Raw genomic sequence first — 17,735 nt, 5'->3', positions numbered from 1 at the left:
GTGAGCTCCTCTAAATAGTGCCCGCAAAGAATTTTGCTTCATTGTCTATCATGGGAACCAATCGGGACATACTAGGCTCGGCCTTATATCCTTTTTTGTGAATTGGCACAATTGTCGAGCCCTTCCAAGATTCGGGAAATCTGTTTAGATGCCTGACTTCCAGAAAAAGAGGTTGCAGGATGTCAGCCCAGACCTCCGCCTTTGCTTTGAACAGTGCAGGCGGAATACCGTTCAGTCCCGGAGCCCCTTCTCTCCTCCCTTTAACAATCTGCTTTTTTATTAGAAGTGACAGTGGGCTGCTAGCTTTGGATGATGGTGTGTCTTCTGTGGATGGCAAATTCTGCTCCCCAAACTCATTGTCGTTCGCTCCAGCTTGTTCTTCTGGTGGCCAGCTGTTAGGGATTTGTGCTCCAACGCCTCCCGTTTGGTTGGTAAAGTGCATGGTAAGAAATTCAACCCAGATTGCTTCAGAGATATATGACGCGATGCCCTCATGATGAGGGTTGTTGATCCCATTCACGGTTTTCCAGAAGTGGGCACTGTTGTTGCGATTTATGTCATGTAGAAGTTTTGCCCAGGTTGCGTTCTCTTGATCTCTACTGATGTTCCATTTCAGTTTTTTGAATGATGATCTTTGATCTCTCAAGAGTGAGCATGCGCTAGCATCACCTGGAAGTCTTCTCAACCTGCGCATTGTGATATTTATTGTTTTTTGAGGAACTTAAGGCGATCTCTTTGGCCTTTCAGTGTTGTGTTTTCCAGCACAATTTCTGGGAGTGGTCTCTTTTCGAATGAGTGGCGGAGAGGTATTCTAAAAGTGTGGCAGTGAACTGCCCCAAGTGGGCGATTGGGTCTTTTGAGCTGGATGCTAGAAATTTAAAGAGTTTGATTGCAGTTTCTGCCTGAGGATCTGTGTTATATACTGAACATTTGATCCTTCTTAAGTTGGAGGCGTAGATGGGCCCCAGGGTTCGATCTTGCTTAATTGATCTGGGTGCGGTGGATGTTAACTGCAGTTCTTGTGAGCGGTGATCACTATCTCCCTTATCCCCTATTCTAAACCCAAGGATATTAGCGAACAGAGAGAGGCTTGCAAAACATGTAATCCAGTATGGAACGTGTTGTTGCGGAATAGAATGATTCGACTGGAGGTGAGTCGTCTGGGAATCTGCCATTAAGTGCTCGGAGGTTTAGATGTTCTAAGTCATCTAGAAGGCGGCTTTTGATGCATTTCTTCCTACCATGCAATGGGGTGCATTGGATAGGGATGTTGTAGATTCCAGTTCAAGTTCAAGTTCAGTATTTGTATAGCGCACTGCTCACCCAGAGGGTCTCAAGGCGCTTGGGTAAGGGGTTCATTATTTGTCAAATAGCCAGGTTTTAAGATCTTTTCTGAAGGCGATGTGGTTTTGAGTAAGGCGGAGGTGAGTGGGGAGTGAGTTCCAGGTCTTGGCAGCAAGGAAGGAGAAGGATCTGCCACCCATGGTGGATTTTTGGATGCGCGGGACTGCGGCGAGGGCTTGATTGGACGATCTAAGTTGGCGGGTGGGTTTGTAGAAGGACAGTCGAGTGTTGAGGCATTCGGGTCCTAGATTGTAGAGGGCCTTGTGTGCGTGGGTGAGAAGGCGGAATGTAATTCTTTTGTTGACGGGAAGCCAGTGGAGGTCTTTTAGGTGTCCGGTGATGTGATCTTGGCGAGGGATGTCTAATATGAGTCTCGCTGATGCGTTTTGGATGCGTTGGAGTTTTTTCTGTAATTTTGCTGTGATTCCGGCATATAGTGTGTTACCATAATCCAGTCGACTCGTGACCAATGCGTGGGTGACAGTCTTTCTTGTCTCGAGGGGTATCCAACGGAAGATCTTTTTGAGAATGCGAAGTACGTTGAAGCAGGAGGATGAGACTGCGTTGACTTGTCTGGACATCGAGAGAGAGGAGTCTAGGATGAAGCCAAGGTTACGTGCATGGTCTGTGGGTGTGGGTGATGTGCCCAGAGCGGAAGGCCACCAAGAGTCGTCCCAGGCAGAGGGGGAAGATCCTAGGATGAGCACCTCCGTTTTGTCTGAGTTGAGTTTTAGGCGGCTATGTTTCATCCATTCGGCTACTTCTTTCATGCCTTCGTGAAGATTGGTTTTGGCGGTGTTAGGGTCTTTGGTGAGGGAAAGGATTAGCTGGGTGTCGTCGGCGTAAGAGATGATGTTAAGGTTGTGTTGGCGCGCGATGGAGGCGAGTGGGCTCATGTAAATGTTGAAGAGGGTGGGACTGAGTGATGATCCTTGTGGTACGCCACAGATGACTTCAGTGGCCTCAGAGTTGAATGGGGGAAGTCGGACTCTTTGAGTTCTCCCAGCGAGGAATGAGGTGATCCAGTCCAAGGCTTTTCCATGTATTCCGATGTTGCTGAGGCGTTGAATAAGGGTGCTGTGGCAGACTGTGTCGAAAGCGGCGGAGAGGTCGAGTAGAATGAGGACCACTGTTTCACCGTTGTCCAGTAGTGTTCGGATGTCGTCAGTTGCTGCAATGAGGGCGGTTTCGGTGCTGTGTTTGGCTCGAAACCCGGATTGAGATGGATCGAGGGAGTTGTTGGATTCAAGGAAGGCGGCGAGCTGGTTGTTGACGGCTTTCTCGATGACTTTGGCCGGGAATGGGAGGAGGGATATGGGTCGGTAATTTTTAAGTTCAGAGGGGTCTGCTGTGGGTTTCTTCAGAAGGGCGCTGAGTTCAGCGTGTTTCCAGCTATCCGGGAAGGTGGCAGAGTTGAACGAGCAGTTGATGACATCGCGGAGGTGGGGGGCGATGATGGAGTTCGCTTTGTTGAAGATGTGGTGGGGGCATGGGTCAGTTGGCGAGCCGGAGTGGATGGAGTTCATTAGGCGGATGGTGTCTTCAGTGGTGATTGGGTTCCAGGCGGTGAGGTTGTTAGTTGGCGGAGTAGGATCTGAGGGGGGTGGGGAGGGTTGTATGCCGGGAGTATTCTCGAAGCTGTTGTGGATGTCGGCGATTTTGTTGAAGAAGAAGGAGGATAGCGCATCGCAGAGGTCTTGGGAGGGAGTGATGTCATTAGATGCTGCAGAGGGGTTGGTGAATTCTTTGACGATGTTGAAGAGTTCCTTGCTGTTGTGAGTGTTGTTGTCGAGACGATCCTTGAATGCTGATTTCTTGGCGGATCGAATCAGTTGGTGGTGTTTGCGGGTGGCTGCCTTGAGGGTGGACATGTTGTCGGTGGTTTGGTTTTTTCTCCATGTTTTCTCCAGGGTGCGGCATAGCTTCTTGGATTTTTTAAGGTCATCATTGAACCAGGGAGCCTTTTTGCAGGCTGATTTGATCTGGTGTTTTTTCAGGGGTGCTAATTCGTCAGCACTGTGGGTGAGCCATAGCTTGAGCTTGGTGGCCGCTTGGTTTGGGTCCAGTGAGAAGGTGGGAGTGTTTTGGTTGAGTGATGTGATGAGTTGGTCGGAGGTGATTTTGTTCCAGTTTCTCCGAGGAATAGGTAGTGGGCGGTTGTGGGTCAGGGTGGTTTTGTAGCTGAAGTGAACACAGCTGTGGTCTGTCCAGTGGAGAGCTGTGGTGCGATCGAAGGAGATGTGCTTTCAGGAGGTGAAGATAGGGTCGAGCGTGTGTCCGGCTACATGGGTGGGGGTGTCAACAAGTTGTTTGAGTCCGAGATTGGCCAGGTTGTCCAGAAGGGTGGTGGTGTTGCTGTCGTGTTTGTTTTCAAGGTGGTAGTTGAAGTCTCCTAAAAGAATGTAGTTCTCGGAAGCGAGGGCATGTGGGCTGACGAAGTCGGTGATGTCATCGCTGAAGTGACTGCGGGTTCCTGGAGGCCTGTAGATGAGGGTGCCTCTAAGTGTGGTCCTAGGGTCGGTGTGGATCTGAAAGTGGAGATGTTCAGCGTTTGCAAGATTATCATCGGAGCTGGTTGTGATTTTGATGGTGTTCTTATGGATGATGGCGATGCCTCCTCCTGTTTGATTGATGCGGTCTTTACGGGTAATCTTGTAAGCGTCCGGTATGGCTATGGCTATGTCGGGTGCTGATGATGTGTTCATCCATGTTTCTGTAAGGAAGGCAATGTCCGGTGACGCGGTGTCGAGTAGGTCCCAGAGTTCTGTTGCGTGTCTGTGGACTGAGCGGGTGTTGAGCAGGATGCACTTCAGGCGGTTAGAGTCGGAGCTGTGTGGGGAGGGAGTGTATTTGGTGAGGGTCCTGAAGCAGTTGAACTTGCAGAAGAGGCAGGCGAATGGGCCGTGGATACGTCCAGGGGAGGCTTCGCAGCATTGTGGTGCGCGTTCGGGGTTGAGGGCGAGGAGAGTTGCGGCGTCATATGTGACTCTAGCGGCCAGGGAATGGCGGGGACCAGGGGGTCTGGCGCTGGGCGCGGGCCAGGCGCGGACGGGCGCAGACGGGCTTACCTTTGGCGCACCTTCGGCGCGACTGGGGCGCGTTCGCTGTGCGTCACCGCTGCGTGTAAGAACATCTGTCATAAGTGGATAGTGGAGGGGAGGGGCGAGGGAGGGTCAGCTGGGAGGCGGGGAGCGGGGTGGATATCCGGTCCGGGGGGCACAACAACAACAGGGATGAGAACAAACAAAATGGCAGCACGCCAAGAGCCAAGAGCGAAGCAGGGTTCTAGTCAATATCGCAGGCAGCGCGGCACAGTAATGAGAGAATCTAAATTAATCGCACTTGGGCAGTTCAGCGCTCCTGATGCAAGAAATACGAGCAGTCAATCAAATCTTAACTAAGCACTGAGCCAGTCCTGCGCTACAATTCGAAATGGTCAAATAATTAAATAATTTCAGTGGTGGATGTGCAATCTCGCACTGCGACAGAGATGCGCTGTTAAATTAGACAGTGGCAGCGAGGCAGCAAGCAGCAGACTGGCGCTACGATACCAAATGGGCCAGGCAGACCGGGGAGCAGCGTTTGGAGCGACCGCTTCTGTGAGGCACAGGACGGTCACAGCGCTACGCAGCTAGAGCGGGGCTTGTAGTATTAGTGGGAGGGAGGGTCAGCTGGGAGGCGGGGAGCGGGGTGGATATCCGGTCCGGGGGGCACAACAACAACAGGGATGAGAACAAACAAAATGGCAGCACGCCAAGAGCCAAGAGCGAAGCAGGGTTCTAGTCAATATCGCAGGCAGCGCGGCACTGTAATGAAAGAATCTAAATTAATCGCACTTGGGCAGTTCAGCGCTCCTGATGCAAGAAATACGAGCAGTCAATCAAATCTTAACTAAGCACTGAGCCAGTCCTGCGCTACAACTCGAAATGGTCAAATAATTAAATAATTTTAGTGGTGGATGTGCAATCTCGCACTGCGACAGAGATGCGCTGTTAAATTAGACAGTGGCAGCGAGGCAGCAAGCAGCAGACTGGCGCTACGATACCAAATGGGCCAGGCAGACCGGGGAGCAGCGTCTGGAGCGACCGCTTCTGTGAGGCACAGGACGGTCACAGCGCTACGCAGCTAGAGCGGGGCTTGTAGTATTAGTGGGAGGGAGGGTCAGCTGGGAGGCGGGGAGCGGGGTGGATATCCGGTCCGGGGGGCACAACAACAACAGGGATGAGAACAAACAAAATGGCAGCACGCCAAGAGCCAAGAGCGAAGCAGGGTTCTAGTCAATATCGCAGGCAGCGCGGCACAGTAATGAAAGAATCTAAATTAATCGCACTTGGGCAGTTCAGCGCTCCTGATGCAAGAAATACGAGCAGTCAATCAAATCTTAACTAAGCACTGAGCCAGTCCTGTGCTACAATTCGAAATGGTCAAATAATTAAGTAATTTTAGTGGTGGATGTGCAATCTCGCACTGCGACAGAGATGCGCTGTTAAATTAGACAGTGGCAGCGAGGCAGCAAGCAGCAGACTGGCGCTACGATACCAAATGGGCCAGGCAGACCGGGGAGCAGCGTCTGGAGCGACCGCTTCTGTGAGGCACAGGACGGTCACCAGTTTGTATAGTTGCCTCCTCTCCCCCTGCTGAGCCAAAGAGGTATTGGTTTAGGTCCCCTGCCAGGATAAACGTTGGCATTTTCATCTCTGTTGCGTACTTTGCCACTTGGTCAGTGAGTTCTTTCAATCTTTCGCTTTACGTTTTAGATGGATATGCGTGTTGATTAGGCCTGTTGATTAGGCCCACCTCTGTTTCTTTGCCCTGGAGGGAGATGGTAATTGTAACTGCTATTATTGCAGCTGAGGTTGAGCCCACGAGAGTTGCTGAGGGTATGCTTGTCGTAGACACATAGGTAGCAAGCCCCCCAGAGCGATGTCCGAATGTTCCGCCCCGTGTGGCTTGTGTGGCAAAGCACATAAAACCCTGAATGTGCTGTGGGTCCGTCAGCCAAGTTTCTTGCAGCAAGATTATAGTAAAAGTTCTGACGTAACTCAGTAGATCATTTAGACTTATACCAGCGAGATTTGGAATTGCCTTCATTAGTCTTATAATGTTGCCTCTGTTTAACGTGTCCTGATGGCCCTTGGAGGTGTACAGGGGGTGGAAAATCAAAGCCTGTATTTCTTGCTGCGTGGTTCTTGATGTTTGTATTGCCGGCAAATGTGCAGATCGGTGCAGATTGATGTATGGGGCTGGTTGCTTCTTTAGGCTGGATTTTCACTTGGTAACTTGATGTTTCTGGCATAATGTTCCATGGGTTTGTCTTAAAAGTTATTAGCTTGGGGTGTTTGTTTTGTGCCTTGCGCACCGTCCTGGACCCATTTATCTGGGAACCTCCAGCTGAGGCAGTTGTTGGTTGTTGGGAAAAGCCGTCTGAGCTCTGTGACCCATGTGTCCCGGTTTGACCTAGATTTGTTTCCTATGCATCCTCCACGGGGCCTGTTTAAGCTCATGTTAGTTTCTTTGCACATTGTTTCTGACAACCTTCGGCCCCCATAGTTGACCACCTCTCCTCTTGGCTGTTGGATATATTCAGGGTTGTTGGATAAAGCCAATGGCTCTCCTATGAGGGCTTGACGGTGCGGTGACTGTTGACTGTAGCCTGTACCAGCTTTTTTTTGTTAGGGGGATGGATATGGTTCCTTGTCCTTTTTCTTCTCTGATTCCTGCATGTGCCCTGGCTACATTTGTACGGGTTGGGATGCATCCTTGTTCTGATGAATTGTTGTAACTGTTAGGCAACCGTTGTGCTTGATTTTGTGGACTTGAATCGCCTAAGTTGATGTCCCGTTTATTGTGAGGACCTGAGATGATGGAAAAGTAGGCTGTTGTATTTATGGGGGGCTTCTGGTAGCGCCTTTTCCTTTTTGGTTGACGGCGTTGTTTGGCATTTAGCTTTGGAGCTTGCGCCACTTCTAGTTGGACTTTCGTCGGTTCGCCGTGAGATCCTCCGTTGCTGGGCACTCCTGTCTTCTCAGTGTTCTCATTGAAATTGCCTTGGTGCGCCTTACTTTTTTGAGGTGTTTATTGATTAACCGTTGATTATTCCCTCCGTGGTGTTGAGATTGGCCTGGCAATTGCTTGTCGTTCCAGCTGTTGCCCATTTTATGTCCTTTATCATGCTACTTAGCATTGAGGGCAGAGTGGACAGTTTGCCTACGATCTGGTTGCAGGTACAGCTGGGGAGAGTGCCAGATTGAGCTCTCTTTATCAGGCCATTCAGGTCTCCTAATTTCTCATCGATGCCTGCCGTGAAGAGTGCCAACGTATTCAGTAATGTAAGCTGGATCTCCATCTTTTCAGACTGATATTGAAGTGCTTTGACGGCCAGTTGTATTGTATTTAATAAGGAAGCCCAGGTACTAGCAGCTTGTTCCTTTGAGAGCGCTTTCTCCTTTGGCTCGTTTGTGGTTGGCTTTTGGGAAGGGTTCTCCGTTTGTGCCTGATCTGATGAGTAAGTGGCGAGCATGTCTTCCCATTCATGTGTTTTCAAGTAGGAGATAATCGCCTTCCCCTCCTCTTGCTGAATTGGGTCCCAAGTCCCTACCCGTGGTCATCCTTATTGAATAAGCGGGCACACTTGGGCAAAGAGTAGTGGAGTGGTTGGTGATTTTGCGTTTGCTAAATATGATGTTGGAGTGGGAGTGCTGTGGGTACTGGTCATCGTATTCTGTGTGGGGCTGAGATTGGTATTGGTAATTTGACCCCATTTTGCTTTCCCTCTGGCTCCTGTGGCCTCACTCGCTCCCTTAGTCTTGGTGGCGCTGTCCCCTGCCCTGTACCCAGGTGGTGGTGGCTGCGTAGTTGATTTTTTTATCTGTGTTTTCCGGAGTGGGGACCCCCTGTGCTCACAGGGGCCCTGTTGGGTAGGTGTTTTTGGAGGGAGCCCAGAGTTCACGGACACTCCAGAGGGAGCAGAAGGAGATGTAGTCACTGCTGCTAGGTCCTCTACCGGATACATTGGCGATCGAAGCTTGATCTGGACTTGTTGCTGGCCTTGTTGCTGGACTTGTTGCTGGTGTTGTTGTTGTAGGTGAGCCGGCAGTGTTGGGTGTCCAAGGGGACCAGATAGCCTTGTTGGACTCAAGTTGTCTCCTTCGCCGACGGGCTGGGCCCCTGGGCTGCCTGGGCTGCTTGGTTGTTCAGGGCCAGCCATACACATAGATCTTCAGGTATCTTCCGCCTCTTGAGCTGTTGGGCTGTTGGGCTAAGTATTAAGACGTATTGGTTGGCTGACCCATTTGCCGTGGCATTATCAGGCTTAGGTGGGCTCTTTAGGACCCCAGGCTCCTAGTGCCCAGGCTGACTTCCTCTGATGACAATGTGCTTGGGGCAGACACTTGCGACTGTAGGGGCTGAAGCGGAGTTTGCAGACCTTTGAGGGTGGCATTGCTTGAGCAGAGGACGGATCCTGCATCCCTAAGAAGTAGGATTTTGTGTAAATTTTGGTTTGGTATGAATGTGCTGCATGGGTAGGTCCAGTCGGTACTGATATTTCACTTTGGACCAGGTCTGTTGCTATGAGTTGCAGTTCGGCGCTGTGCTGAACGCGGAGATTTTGTTTCTTTCCTTTTCTCCCCCCTATCCCGGGGGGCCTGACCACCCTGGTTATCCTGACCTCATTAAATGCATGATGCTTAGGGTGGCTGGAGATTGCTAACAGCTGATGCGTCGGAGGCCGCTTCAGAGGTCCCCTTCTTTGTACATCGATGTCTTGCGGACTTGTTCCCTTGGCAGGCCTTTGCGGGCTTGCAGAAGTGGAGTTGTGATATGGGAGTAGGAACGGATAGCCCAGGTGTTATTGATGTTGCTGCTTTCGTTGTAGTTAATTCTATTGAGCCCCTCTGCTCCCTTATATCCCCTTTTTTGCGATGGGCTTGGTGTTAGGGCCCTAGATGGACGGAGGGCTGTGTCTGCAGTTGTGCTAATGGTGACCCTGGAGAACCTGGGCAGATGGATAGGAGATCCAGGAGGGATGCTGGGTGAGGCTGAATTGGCTGTTTGAACCTGATGCTAGTACTGGAGCATTTTATTTAGCCATTTATTTAGTTTTATTAACTATTTAATGGCCCTTTGATGGCTGGTGAACTGGTAGGGTGGTGGAAGGCTGGTCTGGAGGCTCTGAGGGAGACCCTCTAGAAGACCCTACAGAAGCTCCTGTATGGGCTCCCCCCCAGCTTCCCCTCACACCACAGCCTGTGCGCTAAGCTGAGTGGCTATGTGGCTATATGATTAAGTAGCTGGTGCAGCTGGAACATCTAGGCCGAGACAGGCTGCTGTCCCTGTAGCTTAGGGGGCCTTAAAGAGCCTTAAAAGAGCTTTTTGGGAGGGAGGAAGGAGAAAGAAAAAGTCCCGAGCTGGAGCACTCGGGGACCCCAACAAGCCGCACCCAGCCTACCCGGGCGCTTCCGCGGAGCTCCCCCCTCTCACTCTTCCACAGAAGGGGATAGCCCTTACCTTATGCCCAGCCACCACCGCCACTACGGTGCGCTGGAGCTGGAGCTGGAGACCAGCACCGGCAACCGCTGCATGGCAGAATAGTGGGCAACGCAACCTCCTTCACTTGCGCCGAGGATGCGGGAATATATGCAGTGTGCCCCACCTCGGGCCCGTTGTAGGGGTGGGTGTAGCCTCCGCCCGAGGGTCTCAGGTGTCAGAAGCGAGCGGCGGGCAGCTAAGCCGTGGAAGCCGCAGCAGCAGCTCCTTCTCCTCCGGAGCGCGGCGTTTGGCGTCTGACATCAGAGAATCCTGCTGCTCACCAATCTGAGAACACACAAACGCCTTTCTCTCCAAAGAGCTTCGGGCTTCATCAGGAGGAAAGTGGTAGAAGGATAACTTTAAAATAGAGGAATGTCTTGTCTACACTCTTCCAATTTGGCATCTGCTATTTAAATGCAATCTGGCAGGCCGCTCAATTTAGTGTGGGCCATTAGATGTCATTTCAGCCAGCATTCAGGGACTGCCATTGAAGCAGGACAGTAATTTAAACACCCTGAAATGACAGGAAAACTTCCTGCAGATCAGGGACATTTATTGTGTGGATCCTGGAACAGGGCACCCACTTTGGAGATCTACCTCCAGGACTTATGATGATCATTTTTCCATGCTGCCGTGGCATCACAGCTCTCCTAGTACATTCTCCTCGCAGCAGATGCCGCCTTGCAAGCAGTAGCCATTTCAAGGGAAAATGCCTGTCACAACAGCTGGCTCAGGCAAATTGAGGCATAAAGTCTCAAATAAATACACTGGTAAGGAGAAAACTACACTATTGTTGCAGACTAGATGTGGAACGTTACTAATGTACATTATGCTATTCTACTTAAGTTTTCCAAGATGTGTCCTTTGATGGTGCAGGCAGTGTTGATGGGGAAACAGTGAGACCCTTCTTTTGCAGAAATCCGCTTCCGTACAGAAGTGTATGTGCTAGTCCTCTCATAACTGGAAGCAGCTAATCTCTGAAAAACTGAGTACTATCACCTGTTCTTTGGAAAATTAATACGGAATCACTTGTTACATCAGCCAAGCAGTTTCTGTTTTAGCTCTGTCCCACAAACATTAAGCCCACACTTTACTTTGTTCCCTAACAACCTATGTACTGGCCCCTTTATTATCCACCACCACGTGACAGCACGTCATCATCAAGGTGAAGACAACAGACTACATCACCCCTCTGCTACAAGCCCTCAGTAATCAATTCTTAGAAACGTGGATCAGATTCAATTTGGACTGCATTCCTTTTATTTGAAAAAAGACCCATTGCTCACACTCTGTGCTCTAATAACCACCAGAAGTCTGGTGCATTATGCTGTGGGAATTTCTTTGTCCGAGTGTTAAAGCTCACTGAGTGTGGCGCTCCTGCAGACGAGGCAGCAGGCTCTGTTTATTTAATATGTCTGCCGATGTGTTGCCTGCTACGGCCTGTGAAAAGAAACGACCGTGAGCGCTGATAAATTTGCTTTCTTGTTTTCTCCACATGAGCGCACTTGCTTCCATTAGGAAACTAGCCCTATGGATCTCAATTCTCTTTCTCTTCAAGGAGACTTAGGATTCTGTGATCCCATTTGTTACTGACTACATGAAGCTAAACAATTTTGCTTCTTCAAATCCCACTCTTATTGCCATACTGGCATAAGTTCCACTTGGACAAAGGTGGATCTAAGATTTTAGGAATAAAGAGCCCGTTTTAGGTCGCGCCTAGCGCACAGCGTCGGATTGGTAACGCGGGCATTCGGGCAATGCCCAAGGGGCCGGTGTCCGAGCGCTGCTGTGGGCCTCTTTTTTTAGCAGTCTGGGGGGGGGGCATTTGGGCACTGTCTCTTTTGTTCGAATACAGCCAACGGCCCAGTAGGTGTCTGAGTGGCCTTCCTAGAGGCAGATGGGCGCTCATTACCTCCGTTTAGCAAGAGGTGGCACTCCCTTTGTCTCGCTGGCCGGCCCATTAATGTGTGCACATACTGAGTGGTAACAGGGGGCCTGAGTGGAAGTGGCCTAACTTGTTTCAGCACTGTAAACTAACGCGTACATTTTTTTTACCACCCCTTCTAAAGTTTTTTTTATAAGATTACACCAAAGCAGTGATTTGAGGAGTGATTATGCAAATGTAGGCCGATTTTTTTTTTTGCGTGCCCGGGCCGATTTTCAATCCCAATCCAACCCTGCTAGCGCAGCACGCATGCGCTGCCCTGAAAGGCATGCTGTATCTACTCCGAGTGTTTAGACCACACCCACCACTTCCCATTTGTTCATTCATGTGCCTTTCTGTAGTCCTTTATTTTTATTGGTAGAAGTAGGTCTTTTTTCAGCCTTTGGGGGTGTTTTTCACTTTGTTGTGGCTGTCCCTGTTCCACATCAATTTACTATTTGATCTATTTATAGTTTGTTGACACACAATTTTTTTTTAAGTTAAGTGGTCCTGTGCTATGAAGACACCATTAACATGGCCACACGGTTGCGGCTGCCTGGACAGCATGCAGCAGGCATAGGAGATGTAACATGTGCCACTTCTTTCTTACTTTCAAATGCTCCCACCCAGTTTGCTGTCCTATACACATCATTGCCATTGTTTCATGTCATTTAACGCCATTTCAGACAACATGAAACAATGGTATTGAACAGATGGACATTTTGCTGGCAGTAAAATTCCTTCTGGCCTCTTGTACCCCTTCTAAACACTTCCTGGAGGGTACCCCTGCTGCCCTGAGAGCCACCAATGCCACTGCTATGTTATGGCTCCTACTTCCCGTTTTTCCACCAGAGCCAGGGACAACCTGCAACAGGCGCCCTTCATTGATGTCAGAGCTCCGCTGCTTGGCTTATGAAAGTGGCGTGGACGAGGCCATGGTATGCCTGCTGCATGTCGGTTTACTTAGTCCAGAGGTATTGCATTGAAATTGTGATTATGTACAGTTTATTACCCCATGCGAGAGTTACTGGATAACATGCCAAGTCTGTTGCTGTTACATTTTAAACACATCAGAAAGTAGGACATTTTGTTTAAGAATGGGAGATTATTTGATTTCAGATCTTTACCAATGCCTTTGCAAGAGGAGTTCAGAAAATGATTGAGCAATAAATATGCCCACATTTTTCTTTATCTTGTCACATTTGCTGTGTGCTTAATAGAGGTAGGCAAGCCAACAAATTAACACGAGAGCCGAGCTAAGGGTCTGGCCGGGCTCTCAGACCCATGCATGAGCTGAGTATTGTCAGCAATAAACACTGCAGTAATTACCTAAACAGACACTGAATTGTGGTTATTTCACTCGTCACAAGGCTTACTACCTCAGCTTTCTTTATTTCCTTGGTGCAAAGAGGAACTTTGTGGGCCAAAAACAGGCAGTGGTTTAAATGTGCATATATTGTCCGGTACTAAGTACCTGCACTTCTTTAATTTCAAAGGAAGAGTCGTGGCACTTCTTAGTACTGCTACAATATGTTTAATGGGAGAGTACTGGCACTTCTCAGGAGAAAACAGGTACTCTAAATAGTGAGTACCTCCACTTCCAAATCTAGCACTGGGAACAGGGAGAATGAAATGCACTGGATTATGTTATGTTACTGGTCCTTTGGGGCTTTCGGTTTTTCAGCTGTCAATGTGGCATGACTCTCAACTGTCTGCAATATGTTATGCAGCAGTGCTCTGTGCTGTCTGGACAAAAGGTTGCTGTATGGTTCTGGTATGCACACACCAATAACGTGAGGATCACTGTGCTAGGGTAGTGGAGTTGTATCCATTGTATGTGTGCTTTCATATGCGCATGTTCTTTAATACTTGCGGTTTGGTGTAGGTCAGCTTGCGTGAGTGTTGAATGTGGTTGCTTCTGTGGTATGCTACTTTTAACACGTTAGTGTTGGTTATCAACACAGTTCCATGCCACATAATTTAACTCAACAATGCAACAATTCAACTATACAGACACCACAAACATGCAATCCACATCACAAAATTACACATCATGGCACATAATTCAACAACACACCACATGATTAAACAACATACCACTCCACAAAATACCCTTCCACATAAGTACACTCCATAACACACAATCCCACTCCACGTAATTCCAGTGCACTCAAACTACATAATTACTATCCACATAATTGCACTGCACACCATGCCACTGCACAATCCACTACACACCACACAATTCCACAACTAACAGTTCAAATCCAACACACATATTTCAAGTACACACCACATGCATACACTTCATAACACATGGGTAAAACACATTGTCATTCAAAATGCCAATAACTCAAGCAAATGTGAGTACATAATGTCTTTTATATATATAAAGTGACACAAATGCCTACAACATTTTTTATTTTAACTTTTTAACATGCTGCACAGGAGCCATAATGTGCTACAACATACTTAAAAAAATTAGCAAAGCCAATAGTTCTGGCTAAACACTTATAAGATCCTAAAGGCGAGACCTATTGGCTAGGCCAAAGCTTCTTAAAGTTTTGGTGGGGTTGAAACGTCAATGACGTTTAGATTCAGAGTAGCTCAAATGTTCTTTGTGAGACGAGTGCTACAATTAATGCCCCTGCTAGCTCTCCTTGTACCAGCCACTGCTTTTCACATTCACAGATTCCATTCTTCATTCACTCCTTTCACAACGTACCTGAGGTGCACCATTTCAATAAATTTTTAGATTCATCAATTGGGAATGCATTCATGAATCTCCTTAGAGTAATGAACTGCCTAGCTGAATGAATCCAACATAACCATAGTCATTAAAACCCAGGTTAGTAGGTAAACAGGGTTACGTCATGGGTTATTTTATTTGGAGCACTATACAAACAGCATAGCTAAATAAATAGTATACAATGTTAATAAAATAGGACAAAACGAATTGTGAGTGAATGCTAACAGGTGAACAGCAGAAATTAAACTTAACCCCAAATGTAATCAAGATTTATGCACATATCAAAATTAAATAATGATCTCAGTAATTAGCCGGTAAATAGGCTAGAGATAACTTCACTTGTTACCTTGTTATGGTCCAGCCACAAGTATTTTAGCGTCTGGAACCTTGATAAATCAGTTACTTCTTCCAGTCCTCTAGGAAAAGTAAAGTAGAACCATATTGATTGCAATGCAATGTGTTTTTGTATGATCAATAAATGTATCCCCCTGCCCCACCACCAATTTCATTAAAGCTTGAATAGGGTGATATAAACATCGAATTAGTATGTCCTGAGACACCGAATTGTGTATCCCATTTCAAACAGAAAGGAAAGTCCACTAGTTACCAACTGTTCGATAGTGGTTACATAGACAACAAAGGGGGTTTGCAGTCCTGACTCCCCTAAACTAATATATTTTGAAAATGATAAATTCAGGGCGTAGACAGGGGCAGAAGAGCATGGCCACATGTTTACAAAGCTCTTCAGCTCCTGAAGGCCCCACGCACAACTAGAAACTATAATCAGCACACTGCCAGTGTGTGGGTGCTCTTACGTGTGGTGGGCACCAGAACCTGTGCAGTGGAACCTCAGTGCAAGCGGAGACTGTGTGGAAATTGGACCTGTGACAGCGGAGAGGAGAGCTGCTGGTGCATAGGCCAGTGAAGGGCGAGCAGCTCACAAACTGGACACATGCAGTGAAGGTAGTTGGCGGAAAGAATTGAGAATTTGCTCCAAATAGAAATACGCCTAGGCGAGTCCCCGCAGGAGAGTGGACATCTCCAGGTAAGAGAAGATAGTGGGGCTTAGAGGAGGTGTACACAAGGCGGCGGTGAAGAAAGTGAGAGATGTGCCTCCTTACTGTGCGAGTAAGGCCTAACTGACACATATTGCAATAAAATGAGGAACGTGGGCAACTTATGGCAGTGGCTGTCTTGGTATGTGACATGATGCAAGCCATATAAAGAGAGGAGGGCTTTGTATCTATGTCTTTGAGATAGTGGAAAGGCTTCTGGACCTTGATATTCCACAACCTGACAATAGCTCTTGACATAATAAAACACAGATCAGTCTATGCAGTCTCTGTATCATCCTTATTTTTTATTGTATGATTAAGCAACACACATTGGAAACATATGACAACACAAGAATACAAGGACTCTCACTGGAGCCAAGACCTGGCCTTGCACTGATTCTTCCATAATACCAGTTGGGGTTGTTCTAGCCGGTATATTCCAATACAGCCCAAGAGAGGGCATTGGAACCAGGTTCATAAAGGTGTAGCCCCAGATTGGTTATATCTGATGGACTGCTTTTTTTGCATATGTCGAAAGCAAAGTAAGCAAGACAGCTTCTGTTCTCACGATGGCCGCTAAAAGATTGATTCTGTTCTCAGAAGCTGTTGCAAATAAGGCAAAACCTAAACAAAAGGAAATGGCTGAAAAAACATACATTTCTCACTCAGCCTTAGACACGCTGCTTAAAGAATTTGCTGATACTGAGGTATTTATAAGCTCAGTAAATACCACAGTAGCGCACACAGCATTTGAAGTTTAATGATTGAAAAAGGATTTTACTGTTTTTGAATGCTGCCTAGAACCAACCGAAGAGCAGATGATGGAAGGGAAGGAAAGGCTACACAATCAGCATGAATGGGGATAGCAATTTGGAAATTAGACAAGAAAATCACTGACTTAGAGGACAGAAGTAAGATAGACAACTTATGAATTACAGGATTCTCAGAGAAACTCGAGATAGACAATATGACACCTTTCATGGGCCAGCTCCTGCTGAATCTTTTCAACCTATCTTTGTACTCCTCACTAAAATTCCAAAGGGCCCATGGAACCAGGTCTCAGTATGACAACAGAGCAGGCATGCCACAACACATCCTTGCATGTTGTTTACGACACCAACAAGTGAGATAGATTATACAGGCAGCGAGGAAGCATGGCCCATACCACTATGAAAATCAGCAAACATATATAACAGCAAACTTCTCCAATGAGAAAAAAGGCTAAGAGGAAGGGATTCCTGAACTTCATCCATGACTGCACAAGGGAGAAATTAGGTGAGGCCTCCTAGAATCAGCGTGATGATTGTGGATTACTGCGAATGGTAAAACAAGCGAGTATGATGAACCTGAAGACTTGGAGAACTTCCTGGATGCTGTGGGCAAAGCAGGAATAGACAATTCGAACCCAAAGGTGCTACCACACACAGTCAATGATTGGACTGAAGCAAAACAAGATGGTTCTGAAGAAAGAGTCAGACTGGAGGGAATGAAGAGGGAGAGGACAAATGAAACAAAATGTGTTGACACAACAGACATCACACACTGAGGGATCAGTCACGATGGCCGCTAAAAGATTGATTGTGAGTAGGGGCGGACTGGCTATCGGGCGTTTTGGCATGCTGCCGAGCTGGGGGCTGATGTCACTGCTGTGGGGGCTAATTTCGTTGCTGGAGACCTGCGTGTGCTTCAAAATAAACAAAGCAAAATTAATTTCGTTCAGCACAAGCAGGTCCCCATCAACGAAATCAGCCCCCAGCTCGGCAGCATGCCAAAACGCCCAGTAGCCAGTCTGGCCCTGATTGTGAGGTGCTGTTATGTTATGTAAAGTTGATTTGTATGTCGCAGCTTATTATCCATGAGGGTATCCAGGCACTGGAGCAGGAACGTAGGCAGGGCGAAGCACCTGGTTGAAGAGACAAGTCTTCTGTTTCTTGCAGAAGTTGAGAAGTGAAGGAGCTGACCTGATGTGTTGAAAAAGTTCATTGCACTGCTTAGCAGCGATGAAGGAGAAGGCATGCCCTCCTGACTTGCTTCCGCAGATGCGAGGGACCTGTAAGAGAGGTAAAGTGTACCTGTCTGAGTGGTTGGTAGACTTCAAGGCTGTCATTGAGGTTTGCTGGTCTGGTGTTATGGA

The 17,735-nt window shown here is 48.0% G+C and overlaps 1 protein-coding gene across 4 annotated transcripts in view; it reads right to left on the bottom strand.

Annotated features, from left to right (window-relative positions):
* Positions 1-17,735, bottom strand: part of LRRC72 (leucine rich repeat containing 72) — a 167,115-nt gene that overhangs the window by 61,114 nt on the left and 88,266 nt on the right. For all 4 annotated transcript variants that reach the window (XM_078663772.1, XM_078663773.1, XM_078663771.1 and 1 more), the window contains exon 4: positions 14,893-14,962. In XM_078663772.1, the coding sequence (XP_078519898.1) occupies positions 14,893-14,962 (70 nt within the window). The remainder of the gene's footprint in view (positions 1-14,892; positions 14,963-17,735) is intronic.

The sequence above is a fragment of the Lissotriton helveticus genome, chromosome 10, assembly GCF_964261635.1.
Source record: "Lissotriton helveticus chromosome 10, aLisHel1.1, whole genome shotgun sequence".
Classification (NCBI taxonomy): Eukaryota; Metazoa; Chordata; class Amphibia; order Caudata; family Salamandridae; genus Lissotriton; species Lissotriton helveticus.
This window is presented reverse-complemented; position numbering and strand designations above follow the sequence as displayed.